The sequence below is a fragment of the Zootoca vivipara genome, chromosome 1 (genome assembly GCF_963506605.1).
Source record: "Zootoca vivipara chromosome 1, rZooViv1.1, whole genome shotgun sequence".
NCBI classification, from domain to species: Eukaryota; Metazoa; Chordata; class Lepidosauria; order Squamata; family Lacertidae; genus Zootoca; species Zootoca vivipara.
The window spans coordinates 31,231,334-31,248,370 of NC_083276.1; the positions used below are offsets into that span (position 1 = coordinate 31,231,334).

The 17,037-nt window shown below is 41.1% G+C and overlaps 1 protein-coding gene across 2 annotated transcripts in view; it reads left to right on the plus strand.

The window, feature by feature from the left end:
* The window catches only part of SEC23A (SEC23 homolog A, COPII coat complex component), a 563,646-nt gene that overhangs the window by 27,364 nt on the left and 519,245 nt on the right, over positions 1-17,037 (plus strand). The window contains exon 20 of one of the 2 annotated variants that reach the window (XM_060272849.1): positions 197-1,337. The exons of the other annotated variant lie outside the window; for it this stretch is intronic. Coding sequence (XP_060128832.1) covers positions 197-286 — 90 coding nt within the window. The 3' untranslated portion in view covers positions 287-1,337. Of the gene's footprint in view, positions 1-196; positions 1,338-17,037 lie in introns of those variants that run through there. 2 annotated transcript variants of the gene reach the window in all.

The following is a 17,037-nucleotide window of genomic DNA, read 5'->3' on the forward strand; positions in this document are numbered from 1 at the left end:
CCCCTTGCGACTGCGACTGCTGTTGCCCCTATTGGAACAGCTGTTAATTGTCTAGTAAAGGAAAATGTGGAGGTATATTAGTTACTTAATTACAGTGAATAGACTTACTGATTTTCATAGTACATGTTCTCATGGAACATTTTGGCTTTGCTTAATGGATTTGACATATTTTCTAACGCTTTCCCTTTTCTTATAGGAATCTGGAGCACCCATTCTCACAGACGATGTCAGTTTGCAGGTTTTCATGGATCATTTGAAGAAACTTGCTGTATCAAGTGCTGCCTAAGTGTGGAGTGCAACAGATGTTGATTAGCTGAATCAACATTTCAGCTTTATTTTCCATTTGATGTACTTGTAAAATAAATGCTCTGATGTGTTGCAAGCTGCCTAACTACATCTTAAAGTAGTGTAGTTTTCAGAAAAAGAGCATATCAAAGGCCTAAGTACAAACTACAGTTTGGAAAAGTAAACCAAACAGATATAATTCGGGAGGGGGAAGGAGCTTTTTTGGTTTCCATGCTACTGTCATTTGTCTTAGTCCATTGATTATAACTTTGTACTATCTTTTATATTTGAACGGTCGAAATTATTATTCTGGCTTGCACTGCAGAAACACTAAATGATGTAAAAAAAAAGTCTATTGTCAGCAATGGGCTTTCATGATTTGCCTTCTGGCATATTCATGTTTATTCTTCTTGGCTAGAAAAGAACAAAGAAAGTGACTATAAAATGCTATAAATCCAACTTCTTGAAATCGAAAACTATTTATTTTCTGCAATCAGCTGTTTGTTGATGGATTAGTAAGTGTTCATTTTTGTTTGTTTTTTTGTTAGGAAATCTTTTCTATATTTTCTAAGTGAAGTTGAACAAGCAAAAATTGAAACAAAATTGTCAATTGTTATCCAAAGTTTACAATTTGACAATCATTTGGATAATCTCTGGCAAAGCCTGTAATTACTACACTTAATTAAAACACTATCAAATCTGGGTGTTTTCAAAACAGAGGAGAAAAATTGATGTCCTGCACCTGTCCACAGTGTCTACACAGGGAAAAACGCATAGTGTAGTACCATAAACAAAAACATATTGCTGCCTATTTCCATAAGTAAAGTATGCTTATTTTATTATAGCCATATAATGTTATGACATTGTGTGGTGCTTGTTTTTTTGTTCTGCTTTTGTTTTGTTATAAATTATGCAGGTTATGATTCTTGTTGAAGCAGTATTACACAGTACACACCATAATTGTAATAAATCTGGTAATACTCATTTTAGCTTTGTTTCCTTGAGAACAAATATATTTGCTTTTTAATAATAAAGTTTTTATGTATAGAACAGATGGTTGCATTTGTAAGCCTATGTCTATATGCAATAGCTGAATTTGATCGTAATCATTTAATAAATAAAAAATGTATTCTTATATGTAAACAATCTTATACTGCTTCCCCCTAGCAGAACTCACAACCACACTTGGCAGGCTGTTGCTGACTAGCGTAAGTTTGAGCAAAAGGACCTGAATTGAGCTCAAACTACATACTCCCAAATGTTTTCATCTAGCCCTTGAGATGGGTCTCAGCACTAAAGTGCAAGGAAAAAAAAGTTACCTAGTACCGTAGCATCATTGACTCTGGGAACAGTATGTGTATTCTTGTCACCAACACACTGGCCTTTTTCTCAAAGGATTTGCCTAACGAACTGCCTTTGAGCCACAGATTCCCTGCCTAAATCTAAACACTGGCCATTTTAAATCTCTCAGCCTCATGTGATCTAGCCCCTTAGCTTTATCGCTGTTATGGAGGTAACACTTAGATATTCTAGGTAGCTGTGATACTAGCCAGGAGGGAATGTGAACTTTGCTTCCTGTTGGCCGATCAGTACCTATGTGTATTCTATCCACCCAGATTGGTCTTACTGCCTGACATGAATGCCCCATAGTGACATAGGTTTAGGGCTGGATGAATTCTAAACTCATTTGAAGGGAGGTTGCAGGAGAGAGAGAGAGATGGGAAGCAGAGACAATGCATTTGTTTTACTGAAAGACCCGCAGCTCCATTGGGTTCCTTTGTCCCTCACCGATCATCTGGCAGCTGCTTTTCTTTTCACTGGGGAAGATAAAAACCAACTGGGAGAAATTGGTTGGCATCTGTGCCAAGAGACAATGGAGTGCACCTCTGGGGGGGGGGGCGTGAAGTCGAACTGCTGCATTAGCAGCACCAAAGTGACCTTCCCAGGGCTCAAGCCTGGGCACTGTGTATGGAGGTCTTTGGCTAACCAGACAATACCCCCTCTTGGCCTCACTGGTGCAGTCCAAAGGAAAGCAGAGCAATACTTTTGACACTGGCTTGGCTGCAGGAGTTGCCAGAAGGAGACATACAACATGCCATCCTACCATCTTAGGGACCCCACTCCAGATTTGTGTAGGGTTTACTCTTTTGCCTTTTCTTCTCCTGAAGAAATCCTGCAAGGAAGCGGAGGTTTAGGATCAGAGTTTTCTTTTTCCTAGATGGGCTAAAAGAAAGAAGATCCACCTAAACATTAGGAAGAACTTCCTGACAGTAAGAGCTGTTCGACAGTGGAATTTGCTACTAAGGAGTATAGTGGAGTTTCCTCCTTTGGAGGTCTTTAAGCAGAGACTTGACAGCCATATGTCAGGAATGCTTTGATGGTGTTTCCTGCTTGGCAGGGGGTTGGACTGGATGGCCCTTGTGGTCTCTTCCAACTCTATGATTCTATGATTCTACCTTCCCAGCTTGACAAGCCCCCATCTGCCCCTCACCTCTACAGCACATGCAGAAACTGCCGCCTTGGCCATTTCACCCACTATTGGCTCAACTGGGGCCGGTCTTGGCATGCAGGGCAAGTCCCTAAGCTAAGGCAACAAGGGTTTGAGATCTTTGAGACCTTTACCTGGCTTAGCCGGTTAGTCAAAGCTGTTCCTGGGATGTGGCCACTGTCGCATATTGACAGCTTCTAGGAGCCACAGGGGAGAGCTGCTAAACTACCCGTGAAGGACCACGACATGTCCCCCACCAGAGGTGCTACCTCTCCCCTTATACAACCCCAGGGAAAAAGATACAGGCATTAATTTCTCTCTAGGTAAAGGTAAAGGTACCCCTGACTACTCTGGGGTTGTGGCGCTCATCTCGCTCTATAGGCCGAGGGAGCCGGCGTTTGTCTGCAGACAGCTTCCGGGTCATGTGGCTAGCACGACTAATCCACTTCTGGTGAACCAGAGTAGCGCACGGAAATGCCGTTTACCTTCCCGCCGGAGCGGTATCTATTTATCTACTTGCACTTGACGTGCTTTCGAACTGCTTGGTGGGGAGCTGGGACCAAACAACAGGAGCTCACCCCGTCGCAGGGATTCGAACCACCGACCTTCTGATCGGCAAGCCCTAGGCTCTGTGGTCTAAACCACAGAGCCACCCGCCTCCCAATCTCTCTCTAGTGGAAGTAAAAACAGTATGACAGTCTTGATCTTCAGGAGAAGGGGGACAGATTAGGAACTCTCTTCCTGTGTTGCACTTCCCCTTCAAATGGCAGTATCAGCGACTGTGTTCTATCAAAACAACACAAAACAGTCTCTGAAAGGAATCGTGGAAGTGCATTTAGCATGTGACTCTCTTTCTGAGCAGGTTTTTGGAAACCTCAAGAGGGCAGTAGCAGCTTATGCTACAATTTCCCTTCAGATCCAAATGGTATCCAAGACCGGTGTAATTCTATTGGAGTTGGTAAAGTCAGCTCTGATTATACTGTAATCTATTACTAGGCTTTGTATCTGGCATCTTAATGTTAAAATGTATTTGTCCTTTCCTGCTTTTTGTACTTGGCAAGTCAAAATGACACTTCGAGTGGCTGCATATGAAAGGGCGTTGGTTTTTTCCTTAAAAAGTAAGTTGTCATCATTGAGTAGACTTCCCAGAAATAATTCTACAATCCACTGGTATTGAAGGGAATCATAAAGCATCATTTTAAAAAGATTGCATTGCATGAAAGATAATCAATGCATGTGTTCTGAGTGTCAAATGCTGTAATGAATCAGCAAACACAGATATGGATTTTCTGCTTTATTTCTGCCTTTCATACAGGTGCTTTGCTTGTGTAAGATGCCCTTTAGATTAAAGGCTTTCTGATCTGCCTAGCCTCTGGCCCTGGATACAAACTGCTTTCATCTCCATGACGGGATTTTTGCCTGGGAAACTGAAATGGTTCCTAAACTCTTTTGCCTGTGTGAAAATTGCTCAGGGTCTTGGCAGACCGCTTTAAAAAAAAATTCTTTCTCTTGTAGCAGTTGTAATGTGCTGTGCTGGGTGCTGTAGGAATTTTAATTGTATTTTTACAGACATGCTACAGATCACATGAAGAAAACCTGCAAATCACTGGTGCTCCGTGACCCATAGTTGGGAACCCCTAAACTAGGGGATGGGCAGTGGGATCTACTAATAGATCTTTGGGTGATTTGTGTGAGATTGGCAAGGGCTTCTGATTCTCAATTGTTTAACAAAATTGAAAACAAAATGGGGCTTTTGTTTTCTGAGCTTAAAGAACGGTTACCAGGCAGCCAATCCCTTAAGCTTAGACACACCAACACTCTTTCCTCCCCGCAGGATGCCAATTGGGACTAGGGAATGAAAGACCTATGGATCACACACATATTTGTGGATTATTCACACACATTTTTCAGGGGCATAACATTTCATTAAGGATAAATGGCTCACATGCATGCACTCAAGGGAGTGTATAAGAACGAAACCAAGAACCAGCTCTAAATATTTATTAGATATAACCCCCCACCTTTTTTTTTTTTTTAAAAAAAAGGGAGTGGGAAAGTTCAACCAATGTTTTCCTCATATGTTCCCCTTATACTATCTATTGCGATTGGGTCAGGAGGACAGAAACCTATCAAAAACAAACAAATACAGTTTGTACAGTGCAGCCCCTATCATAGTTAAAGTCATGGTCAATGTTTTTGGGGGACCCTCGCTAATAATAATAATAATAATAATAATAATAATAATAATAATAATAATAATATATTATTATTATTATTTATACCCTGCCCATCTGGCTGGGCCTCCCCAGCCACTCTGGGCAGCTTCCAACAGATTAAAATACAAGAATCTATTAAACATTAAAAGCTTCCCTAAACCTTTTGCTGTTTAGAAAACTGGCTTTATAATAATTTATTATTTATACCCCACCCATCTGGCCGGGTTCCCCCAGCCACTCTGGGCAGCTTCCAACAAAACATTAAAATACAGAAATCCTTTATATTTATTTTCCTAATAAATCAAATTTTAATAAAAAACAAATAAACCCATATCCATCCGAACATCTGTGGATGGACTTTCTAGAACAGGAAGCTGATGCATTATAACCTTTATTTGACTTGACACAGAATTTCCAGAAATGTTAATCAAATCTTGAGAGCAGTGGTATCAGAAAATGCTAATTTATTAGGAACTGAAAAAAAAGTTTACAACATTAATAATGTCCTGAAATTTACTTGAGGAATATGTACAGGTGGATTTGGCTTGGGTTTGGGGGCTTGGATGAACCCACAGAGCAGGGAACAAGGGGGAGGAGAGAGGGGACTATTTCATCTGGCAAGCTGAAGCAACATGCATCGTAGTGCAACACTAGGGTTGCCATATTTCAAAGAGTAAAAACCAGGACACCCTAAAAATTGTTGAGCTCCAGTTGCTGAGCTTAACAAAGGTGTTAAGATCCAGGAATCCAGGACGAAGCACCACCTTTTGGAAATGCCCCCCGGACATCAATTCCGCCTCTGAAATCCCTGTAACGTCTGGGAAAATCTGGATGTATGGCAGCCTTATAAATGCTGAATTCCACCCTATATTTTCTGCACAGTCTAAGTTAATTCCCTTATTGTTTCCTAGGTAAACAACATTTCCAGAGCCTAGGGTGCCAACACTATTTTAAGGTTACATGGAACTAGGTGTTAGGCACAGGAAAGGACCCACACCCAGGATATAGATTGCCTTGCCTGCATGTAGGAACAATGCCATTCTCATGAAAGTTGTGAAGGAGTTGGACTTTGCTATCCTGAACTGAGTGTATGGTCCTTATTTGTATAGACTCTTGCAGGGGAGGCATAGTTTTACCTGTCTCTTCATTTGTGGGATTATAAGGTTCATTTGGAAACCTTGAGACCCAACTATGAAGGCAGTGAAAACTTCATTGCAGATAAGGAGTTTGGCATGTTTTTGGACTGAGGGGATTTATTGTAGCAATTAATGCACATCAATTGTATGGAAAAATATTTTAGAAGCCAGAGTGTTTTTTTTAATGTATAGGTTTCCATAGTGGTTATTTGGGAGGGATACAAATATTATTTGATACGCTGTGCTTATTATTTGGTCAACAAGTATGCACTTGAGATGGTGGAAGAAGTTATGAGCATTTTCCTAGTTCCATATTGCACTAAAATTGGAACACGCTATTATAGTACTTTAAGAAGAGCAGCAAGTTGAAATAAAACAATGGCCTGGAACAAATCAAACCTATGGCAACGGAGAAAAAAAAAGTTAAATCTGATCAAGGCAAAACCAGCCTTAATTATATTAAGCCTTAATTTGCATCTCATTTCCCAGGAAGATCATTCACAGTGGCACCAGAGCAATTGGGGTTTCATAATCTAGTAATCATATGTACAGATAACAGGGCTACAAATTAGAATAAGAAATCACAGGCTGGAGAAGATGGGAACATTGGAACAATAACACCGAGAAAGTATTGCAGCAGGAGCCTGCCTCAAGGCAAGATAATTAGGAACAGATTTGAAGCTTATTTACACTGGTGAAAAGTTGAACCGAGAGCAATCATTCTGAAACCCACAGAGCCATACTCATGCAGAACACATGACACCAGTGAAGTTATTCATGAGGTTTCTTCAGAGTTCCACTTGTTCGCCCTCTTTCAAATCTCAAGTGATTGAAGCAATACGAAGCAAACTAGTGCAACCTGGGTCATGGGGAGGCATGCTGGGCCATCTCTTTGGCAGCTGAGATTATTGTTCAGATCCAAAGGCTCATCAGAGCAAACTGTATTTTATGGGGATTTTTTTAAATTAAAAAAAGTAGGACACATCTACTTAATACACCTCCAGCCATTTTAGTGGAAGAAGATACACCACCATGGTGTGGTTGTAAGTTGGCAACCACCTAATAGGAAACATGCACTGAGGTAGAGCCACAAATGAGCTCTGGGGTGGAAAATGAAACTTCTGAATGAAGTTAATTTGCATATAAGAGAGGGGACAGCAAAACCTCATCTTTTGCAAGTGCAGCGCAACCTCCTCTGTTGAAATGAATGAAGAAACCCTCGCAGGTGGGCAGCGTGTGAGCATCAGAGCTCTTGGGAATCATTGTCAAGCTGCATATAGGTCTCTTAATATTTTCAGTACGTAGCACATCTGATATAACGAATCAGCAAAAAATTATGTGCTTGCATACTGAAGCTTTACAGAGCAATCCTAACTACAGGACGCTGGTGTAACTGAAGCTGGCACAAGTTAACCCTATTCCAAATACTTTTCAGGAGCCACTGTGAGGGTCTGCTGCCAACTGAAATGGCAGGTGAAAGTGGGCCCAAGTTCTGAGGATTGGGCCCTAAGGTCCCATGACCAAGCAGACCATGGTTTGGAATAGGGACTTAACTTTGGCATACCTCCAGGTCATCTGGGGCGAGGGATTTTTTATGCTGGTGTTGCTCTAGGAGGTGAATGCCCAAGACCTGCTGAATCCAAATTTTGATTCTAGTGGATCTTGGACTTGGATTGCAGTAGAAATGAAGGTGGTTTTTCCCCCCACCTTCAGTTTTAATATAACAAGAGCGGGTATATTGTTTAAGCATAAGTGAAATGGTTGGAGGAGACCCACGGGCTTGGATAGGATTACAGCCAAAAGTGTTGAGGCTAAGGATGGCAGTTATTCAAAAAGTTGCAGTACAATCAAGGGGTCACAAAATACTTGACTTCTGTGTTTAGTAATGCTGTAAAACAGTCTCTAGCGCAATGATATGACACATAATTTTAGTTCAGTGACTGAACGTATTTTTGCAACATCATAAAATCCTTTGATCTTTTCAGCCTGTTAATTTTACCACATATTGGAGAAAGTCCCATTACTTTCTCTGAGGAGTGGTTCCTTAGTCACACTATCTTAGCATCCTGTTCCTTCAAATAATATCTTCATGTATTTTTTCTCATTGCTTAATTTTTTATTTTTTATTTTCAATTTTTAATGTGCCTTGTTAACATGTGCAAAACATTCCTAAATCAAGATTTGTTTTTTTTATATAAAAAGTAAAAGATAAAACCAGTAGTCTGCTTATACCCTCTTAGCCTGATAAGTACAATTAAGTCCACTGAAATCAATGAACTCAGGTGTACCATTGATCTCAATGAGAAATAAGCACAACCATGTTAACTTGATTCAAGTTAAGTCTGCATTCAGTCTAGTATTTTTCTGTCACATCCTTGAAGAAGTCAGTATATTTAAAAAATGGGACAGTTTATATGCTGAAGCTGTCTTTATGAGAAACTATGTTAAGTTTCTTTTGTCAGTAGCCTAGGAGCAACTTAACCTTGCAAAAAGCATGGAGGTTATATCTCACCTGGGGATACATTTTGTACGTGCAACGGAACTGCACTGTAATATGGTACAAAGCATCTCTTTGCCACATAGGTGCCTCTATTCATTTCAATTTTGGCCCGTAAGCAGTTGTAGAAATTCAGTGTATTCAAAGACTGGATAGTTTTGGAAAGCTTCCACTAAGGAAGTGGCTGTGGATTGAATTGGGTCTGGTGCTAAAACTACTGTAAGTGCGGGTTGGGAATTTCTTCCATGCTACAGCTTCAGCACTAAGCTGATATTGCAAGAGAGCAGGGAAGCTTTCCTGAAAAGGGCCCAGTTATCATTTTGTGGGACTTGGGCCAAGCCACCAAACGTGTAACTTTGCCCCTTCTCCCACACACTCCCAGGGCTGGCCCAAGACATTTGCAGCACATGGCAATCCCACTCCTATCTCACTGCAACATCATAGTAACATACCCTCCAACATTTCTCTGATAAAAATAGGGACGCCTCATTCCATAATACTTTTACTCTTTATACCGCACACATCTTACTGGGTTGCCCCAGCCACTCTGGGCAGCTTCCAACATATATAAAAGCATAATAAAACATTCAACATTCAACAAAACTTCCCTATACAGTGGTACCTCGACTTACGAAGACGATCCGTTCCGCGGCCGTCTTCGTAAGCCGAGGTTTTCGGTTCTCAAAGCGCCGCTTCGAAACCTTCGGAAGTCGAAGCGTTCGGTTGTCGAGGTATGACTGTACAGGATTGCCTTCAGATGGCTTGGGAGTCGGATCACTCCATACCCTCCAACATTTCTCCAATGAAAATAGGGACATCCTAAGGAAAAGTGGGACATTCCAGGATCAAATCAGAAACTTCCTTAAATCAGGGACGTCCCTGGAAAATAGGGACACTTGGAGGATCTGCAGTAACCCAAGCTTGGTTACTAGGGATGTATTTCAGTCCCATATCAGTTTTGTTACCCTCCAAGCAATCTGTGTTTTGCCCTGAGTTTTTAAAGTGGAAAAAACACCCTTAAAAATCCACCCACTTTTACAAAAAAAGAGAAGTAGTACTTAGAAAGTGGTCTGACGGCTGCCTCTTTCTTTGAGCATGCTAAGCTGCTTAAAAGAGCTTCATGGCTATGGCTGTTTTTACGAACCCCTTTTGAGATGCATTCAGAAAGTGGCTGTGCCTCTTTGTGAAGCCTCTTCCATGTGAAATTGTATGGGGAAAAGATGGCGGCTGCGTTGTCTTCAGCTGCTCATGTCTTCTGCTTTTCAGCTTGGACATTTCTTTCCCCCAGACAGTTAGTCTATGTGAGGATATTCCCTACATTACTTTGAGTTATTTCAAAGCTAGTGTTGTACCCCCACCCCACCAATGCCAGTGGTTTTTAGATGTGTTTCTAAGCTGGGATTCCAATCGTTGTTGCTTAGGTGACCCAATTCTTCAAGAGACTGTAAGATACCTAACGATGCATGGCATGATCACAGACATTTATAAATCCACTAATGCAAGGCTTTCTCCATAAGGCCAAAATGTTGAGTAGGCACTAGTAACAAACATGAGCAGGTTTGTTTTTGTAAATGGAATGCCTTTCTATTCTAGACTTTGTCTATTAAGGCAGTTGCTTCTTTCGTCATGGAACGGAGAGCCAGAGTCCTTTTACCCCCAGGGATTACATTGTCGGTTCCTCCTTTTTGGAGTAAACTGTAGAATATTTACAAAACGCCTCCAGCTTCCTGAGGTATGAATAAATACCAAGTAATTTATTCTCGCTTAATAACAGAATTGAACTAGCTACAAATCTACAGGGTTGAAGCTGCCTGCCTTTATGTCAGCTTATCAGTGTCAGGCAGCTTGCTTTTTACACAAATGCCATCTTGCTGGCCCATTAGAGGAAATTGCTGCCCAACCTCTGCCAGCTTCTTCCTCTTCTTCTTCTTCTTCTTCTTCTTCTTCTTCTTCTTCTTCTTCTTCTTCTTCTTCTTCTTCTTCTTAGTTAGTAAATGAAGAGCTGGGCTTTCGTCTTTTCACTCTCTTTTCTTTAGGAGTGTTAATCATGGCATATTGGCAGCACTGTCTTTAGCATATGCGCCGCCAGGGTGCAAAGATCTGTTCAGTGCCCCCAAATTTAGTTTAGCCCCCAAATTAACTTTTATTATGCTTATGTCAGACACCATGCTTACTAACGCCTTATCTCGATTACGAAAGAAGGGAGGAAAAAGAAACCAACTTTTTTATTTGCTCATTTATTTACAATACACTTATACTTAAGTATACAACACCACCACATTTAAACTTATAAGTATTGTTTAGGCACCTGCTTAGGAGAAACATCAGTTGTGTCAAAGGTGCCGCTGACCCCGCTGCCACATAGCAGCTTAATACAATACGTAACATAATATTTTGATCTAAGAGTTAATTTTGCATCACAGCGCCATTGTGAATGACATGCGCCGTCGTTGAGTCTGACAAGCGCCACCGTCTGTGGTAAATGAGCGCACAAAGTTGAAAGTCCTTTAGTGAAACAGTAGGTATACATTTTGGTAATACCTAGGTATATATGCATTTTGTTTTTCCAGCTTGATCAAAATTATTTATTATTTCATAACAGGTAGATAGTTAAGAGCTTAGGTGGCTTCAGTAACAGGTGCCTGGTGCCCCCAGAATTTGGCGCCCGAGTGCCCTGCACCCCTTGCACCCCCTGGTAAAGACGGCCCTCCATATTGGTATCCAGGCTATGGTTACCTGCTTTTCCTGCTACTTCTCTTGATTCATTCTACAACAAATGGGAAAATAGCTATTAATAGCACCGAGTTCAAGGTTTGTGCAATCAGTATTGTGAAGCTCTGCCATCCTTCTCTCACTCTAATTCTCCAGTGGAGATCTTTGGCTCCTGATGAAGCACAGGACCTTTAAATGATGAACTGGGGACAAAGGGCTTCAGATGCATCTTTGGTTCCCAGGCTGGGGGGGGGGTCATAAGGGGGAAATGACCTTTCATACATAAGTTTTCTTTTTCATTTGATAAATTAAAATTGTTCGTAGTGGCAGGTTTTGGAGGATATTGTCTTCAGAATATGCTCTTCCTCTTCAACGTATTAGTTGCTTGTTATTTAAAAGATCTTCAGGAGACATATTCACAAACATAAAAATAAAAATATTATACCATTAAAATTCACACAAAACACCCATCTATCCATCTATCTATCTGCTACACTGGGATAGCTCTGTTGGTAGAGCTCTTAATCTCAGGATCGTGGGTTCGAGTCCCACGTTGGGCAAAATATTACTGCATTGTTTGGGGTTGGACTAGATAGCCCTTGTGGTCTCTTCCAACTCTACTATTTATCTATCCATACAACGCCTCTCCCCAGTAACAGCCACATGAAGCTTTGGCAGCACACTAATAGCAGAACAAAAATAGCTCAGTCCATCAAAAGCGTACAGAGAAAAAGGTAAGTCTTTACCAGGTGCTGAAATACTGACAGCAAAGGTGCCAGGCTGACCTCTCTGGGGAGATTCCACAGATGGGAATCCACAAGGCTCTCTCCCTTGTCATCACCCTCTGAGCCTCCCTCAGATAAGGGACCTGGGGAAGGGCCTCAAATGAAGATCTAAGGACCCAAGACGAGAGTTCCAGAAGATATTGGGGTCCTGAACCAGGCACCGGTCCGTGGATCAATTGGTACTGGGCCGCCTAAGGAACATTTAAATACAATCTAAATAAAATATAAACAATCAATGTCCCCCCCTCAGCGGGCCGCGGTAAAATTATCAAACGTTGGCTGGTCCGCGGCGATAAAAAGGTTGGGGAGCACTGCCCTAGAACACTGAGCTTACCCTGTGAGAATTTATGTCTGAATATCTGGCAAGGATTTTCATGGTATTTTATACTACTTCTGTGCTCTGGTTTTGATTCAGATCTTCTCTGCACCAGTTGTGCTCCTACTTCCTTCACTTTAGTCCTGTCTCCACAATAATCAGTTGCACATGAAGATAACAAGAAGTTGATGACAACAGTCTAAACAAGAGCTTATCAATTTTGCTTCCCGAGAGTGTTTTTGTCTTCTTTTGTCTGGGTATCTACATCTTTCTCACTCCCAGAGGAGGAACTTTCGGAGAAGTCTAGAGGGGAAAAGGTTAACAAGCTTTTCGCCCTCCCTCACCAGCAACTAAATGTCTGGAGCCAGTCCCGTGTCACAGTCAAAACATGGTGTTATCTGCAGTATTTTCTTTTCACAGTGGCTCAGTCAAAGACTTTAAAAGTTATCAAAACAATACAGAAGCACATTTGCTTATTATTCAATACAGGAGATTAATGTTGGGAACTGGGTGGGTGGGGCATAATTCTGCCCCTACAAATGTAATGCCAAGAAAAATGTTGCATGAATTTATTTACATTAGCAACTTGGGGGGCTGGAGAGAGAATCTGCTGTGTAAGTAGCTTAAATGTGACTATGTATCATTGCCTTCACAAGCTGACAGGCTAAGAACCACTCAACAATGCAAATGGAACGAAGCATTTCCCCTTATTTTTCAACTTGAGTCAATTTTCTGAAGGCATGTATTTGATCTCAAATTAATCATTGAGCATCTATCCAGTTGCACCTTGTTCTTCATACTGCACAGTTCAATGACAATTGCTGCTCTGGAAAATACCTCAACGAGCAGCATACAGGCATGTGATTAAAAAATAAAACTGAGGGCCAAACCCGAAGTGTAGGAGCTCAAGAACGGTTTTGCAGGGTTAGCTCATTGCCTCCTCATACAGATTGGCAGTGAATGATACATGGGCACCTGCACTGTGGTATGGCAGAAGAGGGGATGTGCTGGAGGTTTTAGTCCAGCTATACCTGCTCCCCTGGCTGATGGATGCCAAGCAATCTGTTAACCCTCTATAGCAGAGTGTGTTAATCAGAATCCTTATCTTGCCCCACATCCCCCTATTTTCAGTCAAGATAGTGTTAGAAGTTCAACAGCAGGCATCATTGTTTGTAACTCAAGGGTTAATTCTGTTAATGTCAACTAGCCAACTGGTAGAAATGCTGCTTAGCAACTGAGCAGTATACTGTACCTCTTTGCTGAGGTATCACATGCCCTGATTGGCTGTGTAGTTCTGAGGAAGTTTTCCCCCTCTGTATGTTTGGTTGTATGTCTCCCTGTTATGTATAAGGCCTGACATAAGAAAGGTAAAATCCCTCTGTTCCTTTCTCCTCAAATTATACATAGTGCTTTATCAATACTTCTGTCTGTCTCTCTCTCTCGACTCCATCTGCGTTGTCAGTGTCTTTGCTAGCAGACAAAACAGAATTGAGGCAGTTAACTCTAAGTTGTAACAATGCAGCCAGTCACTAATGACTGAAGTATGCATCATGCAGACTGAGGTGGTAGCTGCTTGAAGTTGGGGCAATAATAACATACCCTTCAACATTTCTCTGATGAAAATAGGAACATCCTAAGGAAAAGTGGGCCATTCTGGGATCAAATCAGAAACTTGGCAGCTTCTGTAAATCCAGAACTGTCACTTGGACTTCCTCTTCATACTAAGAAGTACAGTCATCCTTCGGTTTAAGTATGCCTCGGTTTGAGTACTTTCAGTTTAAGTACTCCGCGGACCTGTCTGGAATGGATTAATCCACTTTCCATTACTTTCAATGAGAATGTTCACTTCAGGTTAAGTACGCTTCAGTTTAAGTACTCCGCGGACCCGTCTGGAACGGATTAATCCACTTACCATTACTTTCAATGGGAAAGTTCGCTTCAGGTTAAGTACGCTTCAGGTTAAGTACAGACTTCCGGAACCAAGTGTGTACTTAAACCGAGGTACCACTGTAATGTATACAACCACTGAGAACTTGGTGACAAAATGGCCCTACATAATTTATGCAACTGTTCTGTGTGTGTGTATTGTATGTGTTTACATACCGTGAAGTTTTTAAAGGCCTTGAAAAAGTTTACAATGAAACTATAAGAAAAACTATAAGAGCTAAAATATAAACCAAAACTCGGATGCAGAGGAGGAAATTTCCTGCTCACTTAAGCCCGCAATTATTAATAGCATCACCTCTAAGGTTGCTGTACAACCAAGGGATTTCTCAGTCAGAGCCAATCTGATTTGGGAAAGATTCTTACAATGTATTCAAGGCCAGATTTAATTCTCTTGTTATCTGCAGGAGTTTTGCCATACATCTTGAACAGGTCAATGATTCTGTGGTGGCTTATTTTTGTTAACAGCAGATTTCAGCCAGCCAATCAAGACTTCTGCACTCAGCTATAGACATTCTTTAAGGACCCTACACTACAAATCCTTTGCATTTGTGATTGCCAGTGTAAATTAAGATGGGAAACCAGTTCCGTATTGAACAATCTGTACCGAAGAAGTTGAAAACATCATGAAACCATAAATAAACTGCAACATGACACAGAAATATTGGGCAAGAACCAGCCAGAACTAACCATATTTAAATACCAGTGGATTAAGGCTGGGTAAACACTTACCTGTTTGCAGCACGGTGAAGTAGTGCTTCTCAGTTCAGAACCATTCCTGTTTGTCCTGAACATGCTGCTTTCTATCTAGATTGATTTTAGATCCCACACCCACAAGGGTGGCTGTGGACACTTGATATACATTGAAAACAATCCCTTTGATTAGTTTAACCAAACCTTTTGCTAGATTTGCAGTCAGATGTCATTTTGGTATTATGAGGTGGTTGAAGAGAGGATATCTGTCATCTTCAAGGCTACCATTTTCAGGATGGTTTCATGGCACCTGCACTGATTCCTTTTCACCAATAAACAAAAAAAATTAAAAAATTGTCCAGTAGCACCTTAGAGACCAAATAAGTTTGTTCTGGGTATAAGCTTTTGTGTGCATGCGCACTTCTTCAGATACACCAGATAATTCAGATACTCTTTTCACCAAGAGCCTCACAGATGCCTCAATCAGTCAATCAATGAATCAATCAAATCAAATCAAATCAAGCTGGCACTAACTTGTAAGAGGGAACATGCAGGCTTTCGCCTAGTAAATACAGGTTCCCATTCACATTTTGATGAACATGCCATTGTTTGTACCATCACAGGCTGGAGCATCCTGCATTTGATTTGCCCTGTCTAAGCTAACCTGTTCCTGATTGCATCCTGCAATTTATTGTGGAAAACAATGTGTGCCCATTCTCTCTGTTGCTTTCACATACACCTGGGAATGTGGTTTTTTGTGTGATGTTCTCTCAACAGAACTGCTGATGAAACTAATCCACCAGTCCATTTCAAAGTAAAAAGAACAATAATGAACTGCCACAGGCTAGCTAAACTTACCCGATCCATTAGGGAATGGTTGTTATTTGGAATTATTTACCACCATGTGTTCCCTGCACATCACCTGAAAAGACTCCAAGGTAAAAGTTCTAAGTCATTGGAAGGAAATATGATTTCTGCACCTCTTCCCATTAATCTTACATCTTAATATAGAATGTTATCACCATCTTGGTCCTTGAAAATGAGAGATACAGTTGACGTAACATCTTTAATTAACCTTTCCTGCATTATGCCTCATTAATCTTGTATCAAGGCACACATTCTTAAAGGGCACTGTCAGAAAACTACCTAATTATAAAGCTTAAAGATATGCTCCTTCAAATGGTATTTCTCTAAAATTAAAAATGACACAAAAACAATACTTCCTCCACCCAAATAAACCTGTCATGTGACCAGAGTTCATGTAGCAAGTATATAACGAAGAGCAGTCTGTGTGTCGTGACATACTTTTTATTGGATGAGAATGATTTGGCTGAGAAATGCTATGGGAACAGCAATAATGGAAGCCGGAACACCTGGTGGATTGGGAAGAGGGCTCTGAAGGACACCTTCCCTCAGTCCGCTGCTCCTTTGCCATTGCTATCTTCCAGAGTAGCAGAGCCAGGAGCCACATAGCACTGTGGTTTGGTACAACCAACAGTGCCTGGTACTCTAGGCCTGTTATTGTGAAAGCAACATCATTTGCCCATATTATTATGAGCTGCTATGAGATCCATGATTGCATCGAAAGTCAGTGTACAAATATTGTAAAGTACTTGTGGAAAGTATTACTGGTGGGTTGCAAAAGTAACCTGAATATATGGGAAATTATCTAGCAAATGAAAGACTTGCCATCTGCTGTTTTTTATGTTCACAAAGGAATTTATATTTTAACATTGTGGGCTGTTATAGATGAGCCACTGTGAGCCTTAGGCTTGTTCCTTCCCCCTTTCTTCCTCCTTTGTGCATGAAAGAAGGCAAGTGAAAGTGTTGACGGTGGGATGTCAATTTAGATCAGGCATCCCCAAACTTTAGCCCTCCAGATGTTTTGGACTACAATTCCCATCATCCCTGACCACTGGTCCTCTTAGCAAGGGATCATGGGAGTTGTAGGCCAAAACATCTGGA